Source organism: Miniopterus schreibersii (assembly GCF_964146895.1).
Source record: "Miniopterus schreibersii genome assembly, chromosome: X".
In the NCBI taxonomy this organism is placed as follows: Eukaryota; Metazoa; Chordata; class Mammalia; order Chiroptera; family Miniopteridae; genus Miniopterus; species Miniopterus schreibersii.
The window spans coordinates 77,742,129-77,762,194 of NC_138104.1; the positions used below are offsets into that span (position 1 = coordinate 77,742,129).

At 38.2% G+C, this 20,066-nt stretch overlaps 1 protein-coding gene across 2 annotated transcripts; it reads left to right on the top strand.

Moving 5' to 3' along the window:
• Window positions 1–1,479: 1,479 nt before the first annotated feature.
• FUNDC1 (FUN14 domain containing 1) lies at window positions 1,480–15,105 on the top strand. 2 transcript variants are annotated; one of them, XM_081126542.1, is made up of 6 exons: window positions 1,502–1,687; window positions 1,863–1,924; window positions 2,461–2,617; window positions 6,580–6,655; window positions 11,579–11,707; window positions 13,706–15,083. In XM_081126542.1, the coding sequence occupies exons 2-6, from the start codon at window positions 1,870–1,872 to the stop codon at window positions 13,781–13,783; spliced, it is 495 nt and encodes a 164-aa protein (XP_080982668.1). In that variant the 5' UTR covers window positions 1,502–1,687; window positions 1,863–1,869; the 3' UTR covers window positions 13,784–15,083. The 2 variants fall into 2 exon arrangements, with proteins under 2 accessions (XP_080982669.1, XP_080982668.1); XM_081126543.1 differs by lacking the exon at window positions 1,863–1,924 and having other exon boundaries at window positions 1,480–1,687; window positions 13,706–15,105.
• Window positions 15,106–20,066: the final 4,961 nt, after the last annotated feature.

Here is a 20,066-nt window from a genome sequence, read left to right on the forward strand (position 1 = left end):
TCTTCTTAGGGTCAACAGGATATATTTTGGATACAAAGTTCTATTCTTAGGCATCTTAAGGGCAGTGTTTTGTTTCCATTTTCTCCATAGCTTCTCAATAACTATTTGATTAAATACTATTGTCTTGAGAGGAAAAGTGACTTATTTCTGTACTTGGCAAATATTGCCGAAAGCATGTTAAAATGTCCTTTGGATGTCATTGACCCAGTCAACCCTACATCTTGCTCTCTCAGTTTGTAATTTTCCTTTGTCTTGTTTTTCTCCTTTCTCTTCTTTCAGTGGCCCATCATTTGCTATTTCTCTACTTGTTAGCATCTCATTAGGAGTGCGTGGACAATGGGGAGGAAGAAGTATAGAACTCAAATCTAACTTTTGGAAAAATATTTCAGTGAGGACACCTGAAGTTATGTCCCTTAAAGTTGTTTTGTTTTTGAAAAGTGAATCTTACACGAAGTAACTGTCTTTGAACACTAGATCTCCAGCCAGTCTTAGAATTGCATTTTAGGGGCCTCAGGCTAAGGAACTTCAGAGAATCAGCCCTTGCATTTAAAGCACCACGATTTGAAAAGCCAAGTGTGATTATGTAAGTCAATATTTTAAGTAATGCAATATATTTTCTTTTTTTAAAATATGTTTTTTATTGAGTTTAGAGAGGGGGGAAGGGAGAGGGATAGAGAGAAAGAAACATCCATTGGCGGCCTCCTGTACACCCTGTATTGGGGATCCAGCCTGCAACCTGAACGTGTGTGCCCTGACCAGGAATCCAATGGTGACCACCTGGTTCATGGGTCCGCGTTCAATCACTGAGCCACACTAGCCGCCAGAGACGTTTTAATTGTACAGTGAATGTAGGTGCAATGCAAATTCAAAACAAGTTTGAGGCTAGTTTATGTGAACCTGAGTTAGCTGCCTGGTGATCAACACAGTTTTTCATTCTACAGAATCCCATGGGGCTTCTAGGTGAAGAATTGGACGTCGTTCTTCTGTCAGGTTTAAATAATAAAATGATGCTAAAAATTTATGTCCTCTGGAATAACTAGTGTCAGGTTAGTTCCTAGGCATTTCTCTGCCTCCCTTGGGTTACTGGCTGGAAACCTGTGGAGAGGGAGCAGATAAAGCTTCCAAGTCTCTCAGCAGTAGAGCGTTAGAAAAAATTTCTACCCGTTGGTGAGCCCTTCCTTGCCTTCTTAGAGCAGACTGTTTTGAAACAGGGGTTCTCTTATCTCTTTTTAAAAACCTTTATTCTCAAGGGTTTAAGTTCTGGTACAGTATTCAAAATGCCAAGCTGATTTTCGCTTTATACCACCACGTGATGAACCCCTCCCCTCCAGCCCTGAAGCTCTTTAAAACAAAATAACAATTAGGTATGGAAATCCTAGGAGGTTGAAGTGTGAAGTCAGGGTTGTAAGGGTAATGGACTACAACTCCCAGAAACGCTCGCGGGGCTGCTATTTTACCTTCCCCCCCAGCCTTGCGCTCGCGCAGAAGGCCATGCATTGCGAGGAGGGGGCGGGGATAGGATAACGCACTTGGTGGAGGAGGAGGAGAAGCTGGAAAAAAGAGACCATAGACTTCCACCTCGGCCTAGAGAGGCTGTTAAAGTAGTGGCGAGAAGAGGGCGGGCGGGGACCACCTTCAATACTGGCCGCCGGCGGTATCATGGCGACCCGGAACCCCCCTCCCCAAGGTGAGCGGCTCGGGCCCGAAGTAGTATCTGAGACGTGGCTCACAACTCTCCACCTTGTTCCCGGGGCGCCTTTTCCTTCCCCTGTCCCAGGGCTCCTAGGGCTCTGTTTTTTTGAGGCTGTAGCTTTGAACACCTGTCCTAACTAGACTTTCCTTCCCCTCTCGGCGGAACGCAGGCGAAGAATGACCGCCGCCCCCAACACAGCCTACCTCCGGCCTTTCTTTTCCATCTTCAAAGGTGTTTTTCAGTCTTGACTCTGAAGTAATTTCTTCTTGCGGGGCCCCTAACCGATTCTGTCAGAGGAGGACCCTCCCCGTTCCTCCCACTAATGAAAAATGGACCCTGCTTTGGCCCTGACCCTACTGAAATTTGGGGGTGACCCTTCATGCTGTGAAACTGACCTGACCCTACTGAGATTTGAGGAGGTGACTCCTCACTGCTTTGTAACTCTGACCTGATCCTATTGAGATAGGGGTTTGGGGGCATCCCTCACTGCTGTGTATATAACTCTGACCTGGGGCGGGGAGGTCGTGGGTGACCCCTCACCGCTGTGTAACTGACCTGGTCCTGGCTTGAGCCCCCAGGCCGGCTCTGGGCCTTTGGAAAGGAGATGCTAGGCCCTTTACTCTTGAGGCCCCAGTCTCAGGGATTGGATGTAACAGACTCTTAATGTTTCCATCTGGGTATTTTTAACTGTAGTCCTAAAGTAATTGTATAGGGCGTTTCTGATTTTGGGTTGACTAAATTTATTTTTCCCATTTTGTATTTTGAAGAATATGAAAGTGATGATGATTCTTATGAGGTGTTGGATTTAACTGAGTATGCAAGAAGACACCACTGGTGGAATCGTGTTTTTGGCCACAGTTCTGGACCTATGGTAGAAAAATACTCAGTAGCCACCCAGATTGTAATGGGTGGAGTGACTGGCTGGTGAGAACAACATCTTTTTCATTACATTTCATTGGGGGAACCTGACTGCTGCCCTTTTGTACGTGCAACAGTTCCCGTGCTGGCTCAGTGGCTTCATATTGCTAATCTCCCAAAAGCTCTTCAGGCTTTTCTCTGTGATATGATTAGTGTAATCATTAGTGTTGGGTTTTGGTGATCTTCCCTGTGCCCACCACTGTTCCACTGTTCCTCCTTACCCTTCCTTTGATTCTTTACATATTTTCCCCCTTCTCAAATTTAGTAAATATAGTGGATCTGATTCAGTGATAGTAAAGAGGAAGAAATAGGTAAGAATTAATTATGCATAAATAATTTTTACTTGTTTAGTGCTAACAACTGGAAAAACTTGTGAGAACTCTCACAGTAGAACTGGTCTCCCAGGATTGTCAGCCCTGTACAGAGTAGTGTAACATTGTCAGTAAAAATTATTAATTGTGATACAGATGATTCTGTTGCTTTTTGTGAGCTAGGTTGGGTTATAATGCTTTGAAGAAGAGTTGTGGAACATTGAACCTTTGTTGGAAGGACTGATTGCCTACTCTAAAAATATTGTGGAGTACATTAAGCAGTTAATAAGCATTAACCTAACCAGTTAACATTTCAGATCACATGATTACATAATTGCTACTATAGATCTAATCCTGTTATTGTTAGAATAAAAGATTAGCCAAATAACAAGGGTCAGAAACAAGGTTGATCCTTTATTTTGAAAATGTTCATTATCATAGAGGAGTTTTGAAGTCAGTGTGGGTGCTTAACTTGTGAATAATCATTTTTCTTAGATTCTAAGTAAATTCATCTTACATTAATTTAAATACTTACATATTTAAACTTGATAAGTATAAAATTAATTTTTTAAATTTGTATTTACATGAACCTTGAAACAATGGTGTACTCCTGTATGCCTTTTTGTAAATGTCATTTTATGGTAGAAGCGCTCATTGTGAAGGTTCTGTGATGCTGAGGTGCAGCATTTATTCATGATATGTATTTATTAATGCTGCTTATGAAAAAAGCCTGCAGTTAGAAGAGATGCCTTGTCAGGGCCCTGACTGTTCAGATGATTCTCCTATTCAGATGATTCTGTACAGGCCAGTTGTACCTTGGTCCCCATAATTCAGGGTCTGGTCCTCACAATTTGGTGCCATGGGTGATTGGTTAATGTGAGTTAGGGTCTAAAGCCCCATTTTAAGAAAGACTAAAAAATAATTGAGCAATAGAATTAAATCATTGTGTATTTTCTCCTTGTAGGTCACTCATGAGAAGCCCCATTATTGGCAGAAGTTTGCTTGGAAAGCCTAGAGATAGAGCAGGGGAAGTTAGTAGGTTCATTTTAGTGGTTCATGCCATTAGGCAAAGGACAGACATGCTTGTGGAGCATACTTCCTGGGATATTGTTGAGACCTGGCTACTGCTTGCCTCCTCCACTCCCTTTTCTGAGCCTTTATTACTGACTTCTCTACTGGGGACATGGTCTTCATAGTTATAATGTACGTTTGGATAATGGGCAGGTTTCAGCCCTGGAGCTGTGTAATAGGACTGGTACTACACAAGTGATTTGTTGCAATGACTTTAGATTCAGTGTAGTAAATTTTTGCAGTTTTAGAGTATAAAACAGATGTACTATTGTAGCATACATTAAGGAAGAATGGTGAATAGGTATTAACCTAACTAGTTAACAATTCAGACCAATTCAGGACATGAGTGGGAGGCTGGGAAGATTATATTTAACTGTAGGTAGCTATAGGTTTTTGTTTGTTTGTTTGTTAAATATATCTTTATTGATTTCAGAGAGAGGAAGGGAGAGAGAGAGATAGAAACATCAAAGATGAGAGAGTTGTTGATTGGCTGCCTCCTGCACTCCCCCACTGGGGATTGAGCCGGCAACCTGGGCATGTGCCCTGACTGGGAATGGAACCACAATCTCCTGGATCCTAGGTCGATGCTCAACCACTGAGCCACTCCCGGCCGGGCTTTTAAAAAAAAATTATTATTATAAGAAATTAAAACTAATGTCAGGATGGGTAGTTGGTAAATCGATGGGAGGAGTGAAGATTAGAGGGTCTGGAAGATTACTTAGTGTGGTCTGGAAACAAGGTAATGATGCTTTTGAGAGTGGAAAGAAGACAGAGTCAAATAATATTTTGGAGGTAGAGTATATAGAATTGGTAATAAGTTGGACCCCAGAGGTGGTGAAGAAGGCAGGGTCTGAGATGAACATGAGGTGGTGAGCCTAGAGAATGGTGCTATCGCTTTCAAATTGGGACCTTTGTAACAGTTGGTTTGACTGAAAAGATAATGTTTGCTTTGGGATATTTTGAATATAGGCATACCTCAGAGATATTGCAGGTTTGGTTCAAGACCACCACAGTAAAGAGAGTCATAATCTTTTTGCTGATGGAGAGCCTTGCCTGCGTTTGTAGAAAATGCAACATCTGTGAAGCACAATAAAGTGAAGTGTAATAAAACAAGGTATGCCTGTATGTGGTTCTGGATGCTAGAGAAGCTCATCATATAATTAGAAATGTAAGTTTTCCATTTATGGAGGCATATTAGTTTCCTAGGGCTGTTTTAACAAAGTACCACAACTACGTGGCTTTAAATGAGAAATTTATTCTCTCACAGGTCTGGGGGATAGAAGTCTGAAAGGTATTGATTGGCAGGGTTGGTTTCTTCTTGGAGGCTCAGAGGGAGAATCTGATGCTTCTTGCCTAGCTTCTGGTGGTTGCCAGCAGTCCCTGGCATTCCTTGGCTTGTAGACTTACTCCAATCTCTGCCCCTGTCAGTACATGGCCATCTTCCCTCTGTGTGTCTCTGTGACATATTGGATTAAGTCATATTGAATTTAGGGCCCACGGTACTCCACTGTGACCTCATCTCAACTAATTACATCTGCAATTAACTTCCAAATAAGGTCACATTCTGAAGTTCAGGGAAGGACATGGATTTTGAGGAGACACTCTTTAACCCAGTGCAGAAGGCTAGGATTAGCAATCTGAGATTCTTTTGCACACTGTGGATCTGGGATACCAAAAGGAATATGAGCTCACTGAAGGAGAAAGTCATAAAAGTAGTATGGGTTGACATTTTTTTTTTTAAAGATTTTTAAAATTGATTTTTAGAGAGAAAGGAAGAGAGAGAGAAAAACATCAATGAGAAAGAGAGACATCTGTTGGCTCCCTCCTGCACGCCTCTGACTGGAGATGGAGCCCACAACTCAGGCATGTGCCCTGACTGGGAATCAGTTCAGAACGGGCAACCTTTAGGTGCATGGGACGACACTTAACCAACTGAGCCACAGCGGCCAGAGCAAGGGTTGACATTCTTAATGGGTAGATGAGACAAAACAGATTTAATATAGAGATAAAGATAAGGAAACCTTGAGAAATATGGGCTGAAGTGGAGTCATGAAGGTGGAACTCCAACTGGATCTTAAAGGGTAGAAAAGCTTTAGATAGGCAGAGCTAAGTGGAAACCCCTAGAAACAGGGAGATTAATAGCTTGAGCAATGGTGATGACCTATTTAGAAACTAATTGGGTTGGAGCAGAAGTTTTGGGTAGAGTGAGGGTCAGCCAGGTGTGTAGAACATCTTGACTATTAAAAAAGCAAACAAAACAAGTTATTTTTATTATGGAGAATTTCAACTTTACAAATGTAGAAGCAAGAATATGATGAACCCCTGAACACTCAACATTCAGTTCAGTTGCCAATATTTTTTTCCTATAAATTCCCCTCTTCTCTCCATTCCTGAAGCTTAGACAATTTTGATTGTGTACTATTGACTAGCTGATGAGAAACATTGAGGGTTTCTGAGTAGGTAAGGGACATGACATGATCAAAAGAAATGGGAAGACATTAAGATTTTATTAGGAAAGCAATGAAAAGTAGAAGAGGGAGAGAGTTTAATACATCATTGATCTCATTTTTTGTTATTTCATTGAAGGTGTGCAGGATTTTTGTTTCAGAAAGTTGGAAAACTTGCAGCAACTGCAGTAGGTGGTGGCTTTCTTCTCCTTCAGGTATGTCAGAGCTTTGTTTCCTAATCCCTGCTTATATATGTAGCCCTTGGGAACTGAGAAAGTCAAGTTTAGTCATTTCACTCCTGTCCATTTTAATAGAAGTTGGAATTTTTCTTTTAGACATCAGTTTATGGAAAAACTAAAATGAGTTTTGAAAGCTGGCATTCTATCATGAAAGACAATTTAAATACTTCTAAGTTTTTAAAACACAATGTAATCCCAATTATTAAAAAGACAACTATTAAAATTCATGGTGCCTCATTTTTTTTTATTTTATATTACTTACCCACATTTCCCTTGAAGCATCTCCCTAGCAAAATAAACATTTTATCAAGAATATAAACTTACTCATTTTGGCCATTTTAAACATATATTTAAAAATCATACACAATATATAATATTCAAAAGGTCTCTTTCCTTCCTAGCCATTGGTTTTCCATCTCAGAGGAAATAATTGTTAGCAATTTCTAATATGTTTTTTAAAACTAGGGAACCATAATAATATAGAAAGTAGAAAATTGGGTCTAAAAAATTATCTATAATCCTGTTTCTGAGGCAGATGGATTTGAAATTTTAGTTTTGTTCATGTTCTTCTAAGGTTTAAAAATTGTTTTGCCATTAGCGGATGTTTATCAGGATGTTATCTGGAATCCATGTCTGTTTGGCATATCATATATTTTTCCAAAAATATTATTCCCTGAAGATCAAATATAGTAAATCCTAAAAGTGAAAATCTCTGGGAATGAATGTTAGCAACAATTTTAAAGATACAGAGGACTTTCAGTTGTACTAGATTTTAAAAATGATTGATGGTCACAGCAGCCCAAATCTTACTTCAGCACCTTAAGCCATTGATTGTATAATAACCAGTGTTGTTGCCTGAAGTACAAAGGGACTGGATTCGTATGTGTTAAGCACAGATTTTGAGTTGTTTACCAAACAGCCTTTATTTTTTTTATTTTATTTTTTATTTTTTTAATCCTCACCCGAGGATATTTTTTCCATTGCTTTTCAGAGAAAGTGGAAGGGGGAGAGAGAGAGAGAAACATTGATGTGAGAGAGACACATCAACCGGTTGCCTCCTGCACATGCCCTGTCCGGGCCAGGGATCGAGCCTGCCAACGAGGTGCGTGCCCTTGGCTGGAATCGAACCCGGGACTCTTCAGTCCAGTCTGATGCTCTAACCACTGAGCAAAACTGGCTAGGGCCACCAAACAAGTTTTAAAAAATATTTTTTCTTTCTGTTGGTGGCATTATTTGGAGTAATTGCTTCTTACTTGTGGTAAGAGGTAAAAAGAAACGTGGTTAGTATCTAAATTTAGTCGTTTGGATGAATATGCCAGCATTTGTACAGAAGAGAATTTTATTTAAGCTGATTTTGACTTCCGTTTATGTAAATTAAGAATTAAGATCTCTAATTCTATAGCTATTTCAAAACTCAGTTGTCATTTCTGTTTAGTGGAAAGTCATTTCTGTTTACTGGACTGAAGCAGAGCTTCCTGAAATGTTCACAGAATAGAGGGAATTATACATTGTAATTCACTCTGCATTTTAGTTATTCAGAAGTCCATTTCGGTCCACTCATTATGTACCATTCAAGTCCACATTGCCACCTTCTGCTTCTCTGGGCCTAGTCCATATACTGTTTGAAGTCACTAAGCGAAGAACATGGGACTTACCTACATCAAACCAATTTTTCCCACAAATATGACTTACATTGAAAACTCAGTAGAAGGAACAAAGAGGAAATAAGAGTAACAAATGACTTTTAGGCAAATTGCCTCTTATTCTTTAGGCTCACTTCCATATTTTTGTTACCTTTACTTATATATAAATATAAATATTAATTTACTTAGAACTTAAAACTTTTCTAGTAACTCAATACTAAGTGTTTTCTGGTAGGTATTATCACACTGCGATGTTAAAATAGACAGTGGTAAATCTTTTCAATTTGTTTGTTCAGAGTGTTACATGTCCGTAACTCTAAAGGTCAAATACACGTACAAGGCTTCTTACAGATTAGAGTAGTACTCTGCCTTCCTCACTACCCTCCCATTTTCCCTCTCCTTGAGGCAACTACTTTGAACTCTTTAGCTGCCTCTTAAGGTATTTATCTTTTTTTTCCCCTAAACAAGTTAATTGGACATTTTTTGATCTTTCAGTTTCAGGTATTACCAATTGGCTTCCCATTATGTAATATGAGAATTTAGCTATCATTTATTGAACAACTCTGTGTGTCCCCCACCTCAATATCCCACACTTGCATGCTCCCCCCCATCATCTGAGTATTGTTATTTCATAATTGTGTTAGATCATTACCTGGAGTTCACAGAGATTCTTGAATCTGTAAATTTATGTCTTTAACCATGTTTGGGAAAGTTCTGGCCATTATTTCTTTAAATATTCCTTCCTATCTCTTTCCTCCTTTCAGGCATGACCCTTATTGTGTGCATGTTGGGCTTTTTGATAATATCCTGAAGTTTTGTTCATTTATTTTTTTGATCTATTCTTTTAGATTGTATAATTTCTAGTGATGTAGCTTCAAGTTCACTGACTTCTATCATCTACCTTCTGCCATTAAGCCTATCCAGCAAATTTATTTCAGCTATTGTATTTTCCAGTTCTGTGATTTTCCTTTTTTATCCTCATCAGAGGATACTTTTTCCATTGCTTTTTCAGAGAGAGTGGAAGGGGGGAAGGGGGAGAGAGAGAGAGAGAGAGAGGAGAGAGAAAGAGAAACATCTATGTGAGAGAGACACATCGAATGGTTGCCTCCTACATGCGCTGATTGAGCCTGCAACCAAGGTATGTGCCCTTGGGACTTTTCAGTCTGTGGGCTGATGCTCTAACTGCTGAGCCAAATCTGCTAGGGCTGGGATTTTCATTTGGTTCTTTTTATATTTTCTGCATCTCTGGTGAGAGTTCTTTTCATTGATTATAAACATAGTTTCCTTTACGTTGTTGAGCATAGTTATAATAGCTGCTTTAAAATCCTGATAATTTTAATATCTAGGTCATCTCAGTGTTGGCATCTGTTGATTTTCTTTTGAGACTAGGCCACATTTTTCTATTTTATGATATATCAAATAACTTTGGATTTTATCCTGGGCATTGGGAATGTTATGTTGTGGAGACTCTGGATTTTGTTTTATTCCTCTGAAGTGTGTTGATTTGATTTTTGCAAGCAGTTAATTTAGTTAGACTCAAATTGCAAACTTTATTTCACTTTTGGTGGGTAGCAGCTCAAATCCCAGTTTATGTATTTTAGCCTTAGCCAGAATACTTGCTTCTGCCCCTTGAATGTGTGGTTCAGGACTTGGGTAAAGTTTACACAGCATTTGGGACCCCTTCTCTAGCTCTCTCCTTTCTGGCAGCTGTTATTGTCCTGGGCTCTGTCTTTTGGTTCTTCAGGGTAGAAAGATGGTATATTTTCTATTGAAGTGTTTGCCACCCTGCACTGCATCCTGCTCTCAGGATAAAACTAGAAAAATGGGCAACTCACCTTATATTGGTCACCCTTCCTACAAGTTTCAGTTCCCCTTCAAAATCTGCTTACTTTTGTTAATTCTGGAGCCCTTGTATTTTAACCAGGGTTTATAGTTGCTCTCTATGGGAGAGTTCCGAAGGTTCATGATCACCTCCATCCAAATCTCTATCTCAACTACTGCCAGGAAAAACTTTCACTCGCCATTTGATTTAATCAGCAATGTTTTGCTGAAGCTGGAATTTGAAGTGAGTGATAGAAGGTGAATAAATACAGGAAGAAATACAGATAAATTCTTTGTAGTCATTCAGAGTGAAAATGGAACCTGAGATTCCCAACATATTTATATAAAATCAGATATTTTCATTTTTGAAGTATTTTATGTGTGGTTCATAGTCAAAGTGATACATTAAAAGATTACAAAAAAGCCTTAATTTGATAGAAGTGATTTATAATGGTATACCAGGCTTACTGTGTGATTCTTTATATTTTGATTTTGTTATTTGGAGGGATTAACTTACTCTACTGGCTTACACACACACTATTGTACCTGTTCAGATTTTTCAGTGTCTCAGTAGCACCGTATGAGAGTTTTTCTTATGGTTAATAGGCATTTCGCTATAGGTTTATTAAAAGGATTTATGGCATGAAACTTATGTAGAGCCTATTTCTTTTATATTCCACTTTCAAAATCCTTTACCAGAAAGTATTCTTAAGTAGAGTCAGATTTAGTGAAGAGTTTTTATCAGGCTACTTTAGATTTCTTTAGTGACCTAATAACTGATTGGTTTTTGATCCTTTATAATTAGACATCTATTTAATTAAAAGGTGCTCTTTTATTAGCTGTAGAATTTTGGTAATCTCTTCCTTTTTTCGCTAACTACCAAATTCCAAAAATTATGATAGAATTATAGTACAGTTATAATATAATTTTTGGAACCTTGCCCATCATATCCTATACTTTTCTTAGTATAGTGTTTATCACATCTAAGTAATTATTTATATTTAATATCTGTTTTCCCCAACAGACCCAAAACCTCTCTGAGGTTGGAGACTTATGTCTCCCTTGTTCTTGGCTGTAGCTTGGGGGCCTAGAATAGTGTTTAGCACTGAGTAGGTACTCATTATCTGTTAAATGAATAAAGTAGTGAATAAATTGTGATTTCTTTACCTCTAAGTTTCATATATTTCTTAAAGAATATGTTTTTATTCATGCTAGAGAGAGAGGAAGGGAGAGAGAGAGAGAGAGAGAGAGAGAGAGAGAGAAACATCGATTGGCTGCCTCCTGCACTCCCCCTACTGGGGATTGAGCCCACAACCTGGGCATGTGCTCTGACTGAGAATTGAACCAGTGACCTCTCGGTGCATGGGACTACACTCGACCAACTGAGCCACACCAGCCAGGGCAGGAAGTAACCATTTTTATTACATTTTTGTAGATTGCTAGTCACAGTGGCTATGTGCAGATTGACTGGAAGAAAGTTGAAAAAGGTGTAAACAAAGCAAAAAGACAGATTAAGAAACGAGCAAATAAAGCAGCACCTGAAATCAACAATATAATTGAAGAGGTAAGACAATGTACATTTTTGCCTCCCCTTTTTTTTTCCCCCTGCCCATCTCCCACCTGCTTTGATCTACGTGTAAAAGCTGATAACATTATTCTTCCAGAATTTTTCCTCTGCTTTTACAAATGTGTACGTGTGTGGACAAGGTCCGGGAAAACTAAAATTACCTGTATTTTTCTTGAGGTGAAATAGTTTGAAAATGTGTATATTTTATTAATGTATTAGTTTTATTAATGTTTCTATGTATGTTTTGTTTATTTTCTTCTTGTACTCTGCTTAGAATTGAATACTCCCTTGTCCTTGTTTTTGTTCTATCCTTTTACTTCTTCCAACTTTTTATTTTGAAAAATTTCAAATCAGTTGAAAAGTTAAAAGACAACTACAGTGAATACCCAAATACCCTTCATCTGCTCACCAAGATGTTTTGCAACATTCGCTTTATCTCTGTGTGTGTATGTATGTGTGTGAGATTTACGCTTTTTATTTTTGCTGAACTATTTAAGATGTCATGACTTTTTACTCTTAAGTACTTTAGCACATAGCTCCTAAGAGTACTGATATTCTATACAACTACCTTTACCCTTATTATTCCCTACAAATTTAACACGATACAATAGTGTTTCCTGATATACAGTCCATATTAAAATTTTTCCACAAAATATTTTTATTCTTAATCAAGAATTATATATTCCGGCCGGCCAGTGTTGCTCAGTGGTTGAGCGTTGACCTATGAAGCAGATCACAGTTCAATTCTTGGTTGGGGCACATGCCTGGCTGCAGGCTCAATCCCCTGTAGGGGGCATGCAGGAGGCAGCCGATCAATGACTCTCTCTTATCACTGATGCTTCTGTCTCTCCCCCTTTCCCTTCCTCTCTCTGAAATCAGTAAAGACATATTTTTAAAAATTATATATTCCATTTGGTTGTCATATGTCTGAAGTTTCCTTTAATCTTGAACAAGACCCCTCATCTGGGGTTTTTTCTTTTAATTTAAAAAAAAATGTTTTTATTGATATTAGAGAGAGGAAAGGAGAGGGAGGGAGAGAAACATCAATGTGAGAGAGAAACCAATTGGCTGCCTCCTGTATGCCCCCTACTGGGGCTCGAGCTGCAACCTGGGCATGTGCCCTGACCGGGAATCAAACCACTAACCTTTTGGTGCATGGGATGGTGCTCAACCAGCTGAACCAAACCAGCCAGGGCTGGGACTTTTTTCTTTCCCCCCCCTCTCTATCATGACACTGACATTTTCAAGCATCTGAGCAGTTTGGCTTTGTCTAATTGCTTCATCATTTTATTTGGGTTAAATATTTTATAAAGGTGGTATTTTTTTCATTCTGTACATTTTTTCTTGGCTAACTGGATTGTTAATAAACATTCATTGTGTATGCTGTGGGAATTTATTAAACAATCTGTTTTAATAACTTGATGAATGGGCCATTTACGTCTGTTCTACAGGTAGATTTCTTTTTACCTGTGAGATTATTGCTAAACTATAGCTTGAGGGCCTAGAACAGTGATTGGCACAGAGTAGGCATTCAATATCTGTTAAATTTACTTATTATCTCAGTAGCCAAGAAGCTTGCTGGGCCTAGATTGGGGCTCTAGGCTCAATAGTATCTTTAAAAATTTGAAACTTTATTTCTTCTCATTGGGATAAAATATACATAACATAAAATGGATAATTTTAACTATTTTTAAAGGCACAATTCAGTGGCATTAAGTACATTCACACTTTTGTGCCACCATTACCACTATCCTTTTCCAGAACTACTTCATCATCCCAAACAGAAACTAACCATTAAGGCGTAACTCCCACAATTAACCCCTCTCCCAGTCCTTGGTAACCTCTGTTCTACTTTCTGTCTCAGTGAATTTGACTAGTCATGTAAATGGAATCACATGACATTGGTCCTTCTGATTTCACTTAGCCTAATGTTTTTGAGGTTCACCCATTTTGTAGCATAATTAAGAGTGTTTTTGTTTAAACTTTATGTTTCAGGCAACAGAATTTGTCAAACAGAACATTGTGATATCCAGTGGATTTGTGGGAGGCTTTTTGCTAGGCCTTGCGTCTTAAGAATATGAGTGTTCTACCACAGCGGAGTCACCTATGAGAAAAGAAGTGGTGGTGACAAGGCGGTCTCACAACATTACACGCCACCCTACTCTCTAGGGCAACAAGAAACAACTAGCTGGACAATTTCAAATTCAAAAGTTAGCATATTGCCGTCTGAAGTTTGGCAAATTAGTACTGCTATAAAACCATCTATCTATATGGTATGTGTACAATAGTATTCCTGATCCAAACATGGCTGTCATTTATTTAAATCAGATGTTCTTCATTGTGCTTTATAGTATAGTGCCAATAAATGAAAATTTGTATTATAGCTGCAACATTAGGGCTTACTTTTTTTTTAAAGATATGTTTGCAATGAACTGAGCTGTAATTCCCTTTTGTGGAAGGATTTAGAAATAGAATTATTCAAGATATTAAACAGTTTTAATACCAATTTTTAGGTTTTTCCCCCTGCAATTCTTAGTTTGCTTATATAATAACTGTAGTAAATAATTTCAAGAAAAGCTCTACTAAGGAAATATTACATGTTTAAAGCTTTTTTTCCCTTTCTTCAGTGTCTGTAGTTGTAAAATATCTTCTTGTATATAAGCTTCTAATTTTTTTTTTATTAATTTATCCTAGCAGCCTAAGCAGAACTAATTAGTTTGGCGGTATGTATAGTTGGTTCACTGATATATTAACTTTGAGTGAACTTCCTTTCTTGGTTCTGAAAGTACTAATTATTATTTTGTCTTCTTCACAAGTGGTAAAAATTACCTAAAAATACTTAGTAGTACAATATGAATTTATTGTCTGAAGAACCATGATTTTCTATATAATTATGAAATTGTAGCTTAAAGAGAATTTTCTCCTTCATCTAGAGATATAAGTGCTAAGGCTTTTAAACTTTTGGTAGCATTATGTTTGTTGAACACTAGGCCATTTGACTTGATTCTCAGGGCCGACATCACACTTCCTCTGAGGCTCCTTTGCTCAGAAGAGCTTTCTGTATTTTTCATTTTGTCCACAGACTTCTAGGTTCTCGAATTGGGAAAAACCTCAGAACAACATGTGTTGGAACCTTCAGATTGGAAAGACTGCAGATATTTAGACTATCTCCTTTTGATAGCAAGTCCCCATAGTATATTTTGTGTATTGTAAAAATAAGGCATTTGATACTTTGAGGATTGGGCACAATCTGTGTGCTTTCATTATCGCAAGACTCCTTAAAATTGAATGTGAGATTGATCATGTTCTTTCTTTACTCTCATTAGTGCCTCAGATACAATGCTAAATAAAACTCAGAAATGATTTTGCTTATAAATACTTGTTTTTTTTCCTTCTTTGAGCTTTTCTCTGTTTATGCCTCGCCAAACTTTTCATTGCTGTGAAATTAAAAGAGTAAAATACAGGGTGGGGCAAAAATAAGTTTACAGTTGTATGTGAACTTCATATTCTTGTATTATTATTTATTAATTATTGTATTATTTTCCGTACAACTATAAACCTACTTTTGCCCCACCCTGTATTCTACATTAGGCAGAACCTTGGCCATGCTTCTCTGTACCATATCTGCATGATACTTTCATATGATACAGTGGGGCAGACTACTGTGGGGAGTTGTAGCTGGCTAATTGTGTTCATTTTGGAAATACTTATAGTGTCTGTTCTGTGTATGATACACTGGGAAATTAGGGAGAGGCACAAAACTGTCTACCCTCAAATAGAGGCAAATATTTCTATATGAAAGGTTATATAATTATATAGGAGAGTCCTGGCCGGTGTCGCTCTGTTGGTTGGGCGTCAACCAAAAGGTTGCTGGTTTGATTTTTGGTCAGGCACATGCTTGGGTTGGGGGCCTGATTCCCAGGAGGGGAGCGTGTAGGAGGCAGCTGATCGATGCTTTGCTCTCACATTGAAGTTTCTCCCTCTCCCTTCCTCTCTCTCTATAAAAATCAATAAAAATATTAAAAAATATAATGCACATAGTTCAAGAAGTCAAATAGTATTTGACTACAAAGAAAGCTTCTAAAAAAAGAGTACTCTGCTTTACCTCTCTCCAACTTAGTCGCTTTTTCTCCAGAGGAGTGTCAACTATATTGGTTATTTGTCTTGGTATTACCTACATAGACTTTCTATTGTGATAAATGACTTAACTTGGATTTTCTATTGTAGATACGGATTTAGTTCTAGAACACTTTCCTTTTTACATCCTTGTAGTAACAATTTATTAAGTTCCTATAAAGCTTTACACATTATTATGACAAATACTGTTTACTGTTGAAGGTCTGTAGTTCCCTTTATGTGGGTTCAGCTGGAACCTAGCTTTAGCCTGATCCTGCAAATAGCTCTGGAGCATGAAGGGTACTGTGGCTGCCAGAATAATGGCTCCCCAAAAATGTTCACATCCTAGTCCCGTGAACCTGTGAATATATTAGGTTATATGGCAAAGGAGAATGAAAGTTGCAGATGAAATTAAAGTTGCTAATCAGCCAGTCTCAGAGAGATTCTTCTGGAGTATCCTGGTGGGCTCAGAATCACAAGAGCCCTTATAAAAGGAAGAGGAGTACAGAAGAGAATCAGAAAGAGTCAGAAGAATGATCAGACAGATGCTGTGTTGTGACTTTGAAGATGGAGGAAGGGGGCCATGAGCCAAGGAATGTTGGCAGCCTCTTTAAGCTAGGAAAGGTAAGAAAACAGATTCTTCCCTGTTGTCTCCAGAAAGGAACACAGCCCTGCCAACACCTTGATTTTAGCCCAGTGAGACCCATGTTGGACTTCTTACCTCCATGCTTGTAAGATAGGAAATTTATGTTGTTTTAAGCCAGTACATTTGTGATGATTTGTTACAGGAACAATAGAAAACTAATGCTGGCATCACTAAGTTGCCCCCCCTTGTCGCAAGGGAGCTGGCTTTTTGTATCCCCATATCAGGTACTGACTGAAGTCTTCCCTTAGGGCTTGGGGTGAGTAACCTCCCAGCCAGGAAGGCACTGTCCTGCCAGAGCAATTCTCAGGAGAATAATGCAACTGTCAGCCATCAGCAGCTAATACTACTGCTTGACAGTGGATATACTGACAATAAGAGGGATCTGGGTGGAACACCAACAGTCTTCAGTACAGTAAATCTAAGCCAGAGCTGTATGTGTAAAGCAATAGTTATGGCCTCTTGGGGGTGGAAGGGCAATAAAACAAATGTAGAACTGAAATATTTGGATTTGTAATGTTAAGTCCTTGTATTGTTCCAGAACATTGATTAACCTCACATTTAAGTTGAGTATGCATGCATGCATGTTAAAATTTTAAGAGCAGTTCCCAAATGAATTACTATTGGCTGTGAACAAATATATTTCAAACATACAATAAACAATTCCATATAAATGAAGGCAGAAAAAGAAGAAAGAAACATAAATAGGAATCATAAAATAAGATGATAAAAATACATCCAAATATATCAGTAATCATACTTCAAAAGGAGAAATGAACAGAATTTACAATGTGATTTTATATCATCAATCTATATAGACTCAAGTAGTGGGATTAGAACCATAGAAAAGGAAATTCATACAATACGTCACCGTTCAGTGGAGAATTTTCCAAGCCTTGAGATGTAATAAAGCCTCTTAATTTTCCTTCTAATCTTCCACTCCTACCCCCAATCTAGGACAGACTCAGCACCTACTGTTTCTTAGATCATGTATCCTTTCTTGGATTACTTATATTTTTGGCTGAATTATTTTCTTGAGTACTTTTAGGTGTGGGAGGTAAACTTTCAAAGTTCTTGTGTGCTTAAAATACAGGGTGGGGCAAAAGTAGGCTTACAGTCGTGAGTATGCGAAACAGTTTATTCTTGGTTATTATTTATTAATTATCGTACTTCCATATGAACAACTGTAAACCTACTTTTGCCCCACCCTGTGTGTTTTGTTCAAGGTTGACAATATTATTCCCTTAGAATTTGGAAGACATTTTATTCTATCTGATGTTGCATGATGTCATCTGATTTTTTAACCTTTCTGGATAACTTTTTTTTCTTTGAAAGCCTTATAGATTTTTTTTTTCTTTTACCTTGGAGTTTTGAAATTTCCTAAATTTGTCTCTAACCATGAGTGTTATTTTAAAATATGTTTTCAGAGAGAGGAAGGGAAAGAGGGAGAGAGAGAGAAACATCAACGAGACAGAAGCATCAATTGGCTGCCTCCTGCACTGGGGATGGAGCCCACAACCTGGGCATATGCCCTGATAGGAATCGAACCAGTGACCTCCTGGTGCATGGGACGACGCTCAACCAACTGAGCCTGCCACACTGGCCAGGGCTCTAACCAGGAGTTTTTGAAAACTGAATTAGAGAACTTTAAAAATGCATGTTAGTGCCCTTTTGCTCTATGTTCTTGTCATTACAGAGAAAAACACATGGCTAACATTTAAAGTCCAAGGCCAGTGAGAGGGTCTAAACTCATTCTCTAGATTGTGAGATTGAGAGCCCCCAAATAAATGCTCAGGAAGTATGATAGGAAAGGATTTAGAATCATGGGCATGAAATACAATGTTTTCTTTCATTATACTAGCATTCTTTTGTTTCTTTCATTCTGAAGATTCATGTCTTTGCCTCAAGCAAATTGTACTTTTTTAATAGAATTTATTTTTTTTAGGACAATTTTAGGTTTACAGAAAAATTAAGCAGATAATATAGAGAATTATCAAAAATATCTCACCATACCTACACCGTTTCCCCTATTATTAACATCTTACATTAGTGTGGTACATTTGTTACAATTAATGAACCAATACTGACTCATTATTAACTAAAGTCTATATTTTATTCAGATTTAGTTTTTACCTAATATCCTCTTTTTTTTTTTTTTTTTGAATATACCTTTATTGATATTAGAGAGAGGAAAGGAGAGAGAGATGGAAACATCAATGATGAGAGTCGTCATTGATTGGCTGCCTCCTGCACACCCCGGACTGGGGATTGAGCCTGCAATCCGGGCACGTGCCCTGACCGGGAATTGAACCGCGATCTCCAGGATCCTAGGTCAATTCTCAACCGCTGAGCCACGCCTAGCCGGGCCTACTATCCTCTTTTTCCCTTTTTTTTGTCCAGGATCCCATTCCTGACATTTAGTTGTCTTGTTCCCTTAGACTCCTCTTGGTGTGACAGCTCTCAGACTTGCTTTGTTTCAGATGACCTTGACAGTTTTGAGGAGTACTGGTCAGGTATATTGTGGAATGTCCCTCCACTGGACTTTTTCTGATGTGTTTTTATTATTAGACTGGCATTATGGGCTTTGAGGAAGAAGATCACAGAGGTAAAGGGCCTTTGTCATCACATCAGATCAAAGGTACATACTATCAACATGACATCACTGTTGGTATTGACCCTGATCACCTGGCTGAGCTAGTGTTTGTCAGGTTTCTCCACTGTAGAGTTACTCTTTCCACTTTCCACTATTACACTCTCTGGAAGGAAGTCAGTATCTACAGCCCTCATTTAAGGAGGGAAGAACTATGCTGTCCCTCCTTTAGTGGGGAGTATCTACATAAATTTGGAATTCTGTACAGGAGACGTGTTTTCTCTCCCATTAATTTATTTAATCATTTATATCAATAAAGACTTGAGATTTATTTTAGTCTTTGGGCTATAATCCAGTGCTACTTCATTTTGTTGCTCTAATTTTTTGAGCTTTGTCCATTGGGAGCACTTTCTGTTGGCTCCTGTGTCCCTTTGACATATCCCATCAATGTGTTTAGGAAATTGTGTTTTAATAATAATTTTGATTATTTCTTCCCTGACATAGTGTCTATTTTCTACTTCTACATTGATTAGTTAAATGTTGGAGCCCCTAGATTTTTCCTTCATAACTTAGTATTTTCCATCTGTTTTCTTTTTACTCTGTATTCTAGGAGTGTCCTTTAATTTTACTTCCAGCCCACCAATTTGGTCTTTTAGGCTGGTTTTATCATTTAGCCTGCTAATTAAAATATTTAGGTCAATAATTATATTCATTCAATCATTTTCTAAGAACACTTTTTGTATTTCTGGTTATTTCTTTTTCATTGCAATCTCTTTGCATTTTACTTATTGTATTTTACTTTCCTGTTGTTTGATTGGTTTTTCTCAAAGATCTGGCAACTCTTGTCTTTCACTTTATGAATAAAAGGATTGCTTTGGCTGGAGTGGATTTTCTTTGCAGTCTTGCAGGTCTGCTTTCTTGACACAAGGCTCCTTTGAAGAGGAGGGCTGGGCACAGATTCTGTGGGAGAGGACAGGTAGCAGCAGGAGGCCTTCCTTGTAGGTAGG

What these genes read in the sequence shown, in the direction of transcription:
- FUNDC1 (XM_081126542.1), top strand. Translation starts at nt 1,870, where the DNA reads ATGACCGCCGCCCCCAACACAGCCTACCTCCGGCCTTTCTTTTCCATC. An exon ending in TTTCTTTTCCATCTTCAAAG is followed by an intron (nt 1,925 to 2,460) that starts GTGTTTTTCAGT and finishes TGTATTTTGAAG; the next exon opens with AATATGAAAGTGATGATGAT. An exon ending in GTGGCTTTCTTCTCCTTCAG is followed by an intron (nt 6,656 to 11,578) that starts GTATGTCAGAGC and finishes ACATTTTTGTAG; the next exon opens with ATTGCTAGTCACAGTGGCTA.